Raw genomic sequence first — 7,173 nt, forward strand, 5'->3', positions numbered from 1 at the left:
TAAACGTGAAGCAGTTTGCCGAATATGAAAACTGTCATGCTTACAAAAGTTTACATGGAACGAACGTAATCACAAAAACTGGGAGGCGCTTAAGCTCCGCCATAAGAGTGAAACGCGATAGCGTTCCCTCGTGATCGAGCACCCGCTGATTATCTTATATGGCACATCAGCATTCAGGGAAGCCGCTGACTCAGAAAATACGCGCGCCCCCTTCGAGACCGGCTGTGCATGGCGAAGGGGGGATTTCAGTGGTTGATACAGGATGGCGCTACGACTGCACGCCAAGCACAGAGGAATATTCTGGAAACGCATGGTACTCGCTTAATTCTGACATTTGTAATTTACATGCTCATAATTACTCATGTATGCCTCAGTATTGATCTTAATTCCGACATCTGTGCTTTACGTGCTCATAATTACTCATGCATGCCTAAGTATCGATCTCGAAGATACGTTTCTAGAAAAACCGTGCATTCATTAGATGCGCGTTTATTCATGTTCAAACGTCGATCCGTTGTGGCAGCACTATTTCCATGCAATAAAGAAAAAGAAAGATCCGTTTGTGGCACAGTGGAAGCGTCCCCGTCTCGAGCGCCAAATGCCCTGGTTCGATTTCTGGCCTTGACCCAGATTTTTTTAATCATTTAGTGTGCGTGTCCTTTGATTTTTACGCTGCCCCTGAATATTTGTTGCACCTGTTGCGCGGCGCATGTGTAGTATGGGGCTGTGCCAGGCTCGGCGAAATCAGCTTCACACGGCGTAGTGAAGCTATCGCTTTCAAAAGTACCCCGAGACGTAATGATGGTACCCGCTGAAGCCCCACCTCGGTTTGCAACCCGTAAGGAACATCTACACGATGTGGCCGATATATACCGCAGACCAGGAGCAACAGCGGCATGCGATGGTTCTCCCATGTGCATGTCATAAATAAGCCCCATGAAATATCATGCCACAATACTAGTTTTCCCTGTTGCCTTGCAGGTTCACGAGTATAAATGCACTACATATTTATTAACTCAACACCTCTGAGACGCCTCCTCAAATTCACCTACACAATTTCAGTTTGGTTTTTGAGGTCCAACATCCGACCTAGACCTAAGAAATACGGTTGAGTGAGGTAGCAAGTGGCCTCTGGAAAAATGAGGTGAAAGTGGCTTAGGATACCTCAACTTCAATTGATGAGGTCGAGGCTGAGTGATAACACCAGATTTTATTTATAGGTTGAGGTGAAGTCGACGTATTTGAGCTGAATTGTCCACTTCCGGTCGCCACCGTAGTCGCGTAAAATCACGAAAACAAAAATTGCTTTCGCCCGGTGCGCCGGCGAGGCGGCGTATAGCAGTGGTGCGAGATGTCCGTACTTTAGAATTTCCAAGGGCTTTACAGCTGCCGCAATCCTGGCGCCATCTATCGCCTTCACGGAGATGTGCTCATTCGCACTGACGGCGCAAGGCACTTAGTAAGTGATAGCGATGACGGTACGCGCTATGATGAACAACGACGGTTTTCTTCGGAGCTGCCATCCGTCTGCGTGGCCTTCTGTCCAGCGATTTCTAATGTAAACAATGCACGTACAGCGTCATCGTCTGCACAACCAGGTGCTTCATTGACGACGCAGCCGATAATCGGCGCGTATATTGTATACGAGGGTGCCGCTTTCTGCCTCCACCTACGTCTTGAAGAATTACTTTCCAGCGCACTCTTCTGTTTCTTTAGACAATAAAAGTGGCCAATATATAGTCATTTTATTTTAGATGAGATGAAACAAAAACGATGATGACGCGCCGCGCACATGAACGAATGGTAGCGGCTGAAAGAAACGCAGGAAGTAGGTGTTCCCGGAGGGGCGTTCCAATTTAAGTAACAAAGTGTAGTGAACATGAACTTGAAAATAGACATCGGGCAGTCATAAAGTTCTAAGGACATACCAAACAGAGGGAAAAGCGCCGCTCTGTTCGTTCAGCCATACCGGGGATGCCGGGAAAAAGCACACTTCGTACTTAGCTTGGCTCGTGTTCGTGCAATAAGACGGTTTCGGCAAGACTGCGGCCTTCCTCGATGTAATCCCCCTACAAAGGATGTGCTAATTTTCATATGCGCCTAATACCAAAGAGCAACTTGCATTAAAATTTACTAAAAAATTTAAAGAAACGCCCTTTGCCCACTGAGCTTCGGAATATGAATCGCGGCATGGTTTTTTTTTGTTTCAAGTGTTTTGGTCCTTGTAATAGTGGTATAAAAAAAAAACACGGTTAAAATATATTTGGCTGCATTCCGAACATTATACTCTATGCTGGGCGATGCCGAGGAAATTCTGACATTTCCGAGAAAATTAGAGCATTCGTCTCCACCGTTAGGGAGAGCAATTTTCTAAGCGGCGCTTAAACGTGAATTTTTGCACGCGAAAATGCAAGCGAATCAGCTTACTCTTTTGGACGTTCTCTTTAAAATACGCTGACACCCGATTTTTTTTTTTTTTGAACCTCGTCACGAGGACAGAAATGGAAGCAGCACTTACAACAAAGGTGGATGAGAAATAGATTTCTATGGGTCCGAACCGTCTTACATGCCTGAATCTGCTGTCCAACATACTGGACAAACTTTCCATTGCCCTATCTGAGAAGGTTAAAAGAATTTATCTAGGCACAAATTGCAGCCCCGAGCCGCCGCTATGATTACGCAGCAGAGTCCCCGTTCTAGGCAAAACACTAGCCAAGCCAAGTACGAAGTATACACTGCCCCCTGGATGGATGAAGCGCTCTTCGAGAAACTCGCACAACCTGCCTTCTCTCTCTAAAGGCAAGTTTCGAGGAACGCTGCCGGGGCACCGTGTGAAGTTCAGCAGAACTCGCGGCAGTACTCGTTCAAGCACTGGAAGCAGGCTTCCGCCTGCTCGTCGTTGGCACCACCCACGTCCTTCAGCCAGGGGATGAACTCGTCCCTGTTCCGTCCTGTCACGAGGAACTTGCCCACGACAATGTAGGCCTGAAACAAGGGGCGACCCTATTACACTGCGGCACATACTGAGCGCGTATTCTCAACGACTCCTTTCGGAGTCCTTTAACAAACAGTTGGTAGCGACCACTTATGACGTCAGACAGTATTGAAAAAAACTCGTTCGTTTCCCTTTTCTGGTATTAAAGGACTATAGACAACAAATTTTCGCTTGCGTGTTTTCTTCTTCTAAGCAATGCTTTAGACATTCGTATACATGGAGCACCCTGCGGTATTCGTGCACGACCGCTAAATAATTTATAATTAAATTTCTTCATGACGCTGTTTCGGTTTCGTCAGTCGAACGATGACTGTGACGCGTAGTTGGTGTTTAGATGACATAAGGCGTAAAAAATAGACCATATAATTGCTGGCAGGTCATTTTTTGTCATTGTCATTTGCCTTGAAAGAGGCTGGATTAAATGGCGCAGGGAATTAAAACTACATAACAGCGAATATATTACAGTTTTTCTAGTGGGTCACGTGACCAAAACATCAACTTGACATCACAGTCGTCGTTCGGTCGATGAAACCGAGCCAGCATGAGAGAAAAAAATTCAGTTGTAAGTTATTTAGCGGTTTTAGAGAAATACCAGCCGGCGATCCATGTATTCTATGTCTAATGCATCGTTTGACAGAAGAAAACGCGAATAAAATTAGGTGTCTATAGTCCTTTATAAAGGGACTTGCCAACCGCGTGTGGTCCAAAGGATAGGGAAAAAAAATCGCTCATTTTCTGCCACTATTTTGCGCTACTAGTAAAGGTACACTAAAGATGACTTTATACTGTTTTCGTTCTCGGCAGTAAACGACATATTAATTGATGGGAGACAATGGAATTAAAAATGAAACAAATTATCGTTACTCGTTTTAACCTCATGACGTCTAGGTCGAAGAGGTCCCCGTGATCGCAGTTTGGAAGTGAATGGTGCAGTAGCACAGCCTCAGCGATCCGCGTTTAAAAGAAAGGGCGACACCCGGTGGCAGCGATACAGCTATATTTCTTTCTTTCTCATTTTATCGCTTTCAGTGAAAAACGCAGAAATAGCAGTGTGTTTATCATTAGGACGCGCTCTCCCATCGAGCCCTATGGGAGAGGCTTTCGTGCTACAGTGGAAGTAGTTGGGTTGATAAAGGTTAACGATGATTATAAGTATAAAATCTCACGCGCTGTCATATTGGCCTATTGTAGCTAAAAGCGATCATCATCATCATCATCATCATCATCATCATCATCATCATCATCATCCGCCTTATTATACCCACTGCTGGGCAAAGGCCTCTCCCATGTCTTTCCAATTAACCCTGTCATTTGCCAGCTGCATCCACCCTTTGCCTGCAAACTTCCTAATCTCATCCACCCACCTAACCTTCTGCCGTCCCCTACTAAGCTTACTTTCTCTTGGAACCCACTCCGTTACCCTTAAAGACCAGCGGTTATCTTGCCTTCACCATTACATGGCCTGCCCAAGCCCATTTCTTCCTCTTGATTTCGACTAGGATGTCATCAACCCGCGTTTGTTCACTCAGCCACTCTGCCCGATTCCGGTCTCTTAACGTTACACCTATCATTTTTTCTTTCCATGGCTCGCTGCGTTGTCCTTAACTTGAGCTGAACCTTTTTCGTTAGCTTCCACGTTTCTGCCCTCAGGCGAGTACTGGTAAGATACGCTGTGGCAAAGTTTGTGGTTAGGTACGCGTCTAGAGCAAAAAACTCCGAGGCAGTCTCACTTTATCAAACCCTTTGTCTTTCATCCGCGTTCCGAGGTCGCCGTCTATGCCAGCGATGTCTGTGACGTCCTTGTCTCCCATTGGCTCAGAAACGAAGTTGCGATGCTTCTCTGATGTCGTCGACATGGCTGGCTTTTCTGCAAGAGTGAAGAGGATAATATCTCTAGATTCGGGCCATCACTGCAAACACGAGACAGAACTAGGTACCGTAATAGGTTGCAAACAAAAATTCTCAACACTTGTTACCTTGTCAGCTGCTACGCTTGCAGAAAAGCAAACTAAAAAAATCTAATCATCATCATCATTTATTTACCCTTAAATACCCTAAGGTTTGGGCATTACAAAAGGGGGGGGGGGTACAGCCGAGATATAAAACTTCGGTCAATAATATCAAGCAGAACTGCAAGGTTATGTTATCACTATTCTACAAACATAAAACATAAAAACGTCACTGTTGTGGGGCGATGCTTGCACTTGAAGAGCACGGTTGAAGAGCAAGGCGACAGCGCCGCGTGAGTTGCGGTCATTACGTAATACGCGCGCCGGCTACACAGGTCTCGTGGCGCCATCTATCAGCGCAGCCATTAATGAGCTCTGGTCGCGTGGGTCGCTATACATCAAAAGCGGCAAAGACTACTGATCCGGAGTTTCCGGGTTCGAACCCGACCGCGGCGGCTGCGTTTTTATGGAGGAAAAACGCTAAGGCGCCCGTGTGCTGTGCGATGTCAGTGCACGTTAAAGATCCCCAGGTGGTCGAAATTATTCCGGAGCCCTCCACTACGGCACCTATTCTTCCTTTCTTCTTTCACTCCCTCCTTTATCCCTTCCCTTACGGCGCAGTTCAGGTGTCCAAAGATATATGAGACAAATACTGCGCCATTTCCTTTCACCAAAAACCAATTATTATTATTATTATTATTATTATTATTATTATTATTATTATTATTATTATTATTATTATTATTATTATTATTATTATTATTATTATTAAAGACGAGCGCGCTGTAGCTTGCGAAGGAAGACTACACAGACTCTGGCAATAGGCGGGATTTACAAAATGGTGTGTGCACGAACTTGTACAAATAAGCTGCAAGGCAGAAGTGAAATGAGTGCAGGCAGCATATTACGACATTACAAGAGAAAACTCCGATCTACGTCAGTGTCTTTGAACTAGTTGAGATGTCAGTGACGTAGACTAGTTCGCGGCGTCGCCACAGCGTAGCGTCGATTTCAATTGGTGGCAAACAGCGCAACGACGCGGACAGAGTGGAAGAAAAATACAGGTAAGGAAAAATACTGATAAGTTGGCCACTTTGTCTACAAAATGTACTGCTTTCCTTAAATAAATTTCAGTTGTGAGTCAGCGCTTGTCCTGTATTTTCTTCCACTCTGTCCGCGTCGTTGCGCTGTTTTCCACCAATATGTACCACCAACTCGAATAGGGCAACTCGCCCGTTTGGCTATTGTGTCGATTTCAAACTAACCCCCGCCCCTTTGAGTACACCTACTCCGTGACGTGCCGGAACCACGTGACTGCAGCTTAAGGGGGACCGCAACTCCCTTTATGCTCTGTGGCAATAAATAACGTTGTCATAGAAAAGTACCTTATATAACTATTGCCATGATATCCATACAGATTAACTTTATAAGATTTGAAGACATCACATTTAAGACAAGGCATTCATAAAGTAACAAAGTAACTATGCGTAAATTTCAATATTTTTAATTCTATTTTTTACCCTCTTTTTCCAATTTTACTGCGTATTCAAAATTTTTATTTACAATTTGAATTTTGTTGGAATTAAAGGCAATTAAATGAAGTATATTTCAAACCGTGCCCGCGTGTTGGGTTCTGGCAGTGAAGCAGTGTTCACTTAAGCGTATACCTTTTACGTGGAAAGACGAAAAAGATGTGCGGTGCGAACTTACCTAGGCAAGGATACTTGCAAGGAACCCGGTGAGACCACGAGCTGCCTCGTTCAGCCACGGCGCCGAGCGAATGATGGCGTTCACTGCCGTTCGCCCCTCCTGCTCCCCTCCTACGTCGTTGCTTACGCAGGCGCCATACGTACGCTTGGCCTTGCGCCGGCAGCCTCCGCCTCGGGAAGTTTCGGAATAGCTGTGCAACGGCTTACGAGACAACGCGGTCGCGCGGGTTTTATCGCGGCCGCCGCAGCGCTCCGCTTGACGGGGGCGAAGTTCGGAATGCGCAAGCGATGCGGCATGTGCGGTTCAACATCACGAAGCTGCGCACGATCTCAAAGGGGCCGGAGTGGATGAGTGTTACGAAGCAGTTTTGGCCACCTGTGGTTGCCAAAAGAATGCACGAGCGTTTTAAGCACCGATGCTTTTAGCCGCAATTCTAGGAAAATTAAGTCGAACGTCGTGCAAACCTGAAGCTGGACATGAGGGGGACCCGGAAGTCGAACACGAGTGCGAAATTATCCG

General features: G+C 45.9%; 1 protein-coding gene across 1 annotated transcript; it reads right to left on the reverse strand.

The window, feature by feature from the left end:
- Nucleotides 1–1,726: 1,726 nt before the first annotated feature.
- On the reverse strand, nucleotides 1,727–6,783 carry LOC144106273 (barrier-to-autointegration factor-like). The gene is made up of 3 exons (XM_077639035.1): nucleotides 6,655–6,783; nucleotides 4,726–4,862; nucleotides 1,727–2,985 (listed from the first exon to the last, which is right to left on the reverse strand). Exons 2-3 carry the CDS (start codon nucleotides 4,849–4,851, stop codon nucleotides 2,839–2,841), a joined length of 273 nt encoding a protein of 90 aa, XP_077495161.1. The 5' UTR covers nucleotides 4,852–4,862; nucleotides 6,655–6,783; the 3' UTR covers nucleotides 1,727–2,838.
- Between the last annotated feature and the right edge of the window lie 390 nt (nucleotides 6,784–7,173).

The sequence above is a fragment of the Amblyomma americanum genome, chromosome 10 (genome assembly GCF_052857255.1).
Source record: "Amblyomma americanum isolate KBUSLIRL-KWMA chromosome 10, ASM5285725v1, whole genome shotgun sequence".
NCBI lineage: Eukaryota > Metazoa > Arthropoda > Arachnida > Ixodida > Ixodidae > Amblyomma > Amblyomma americanum.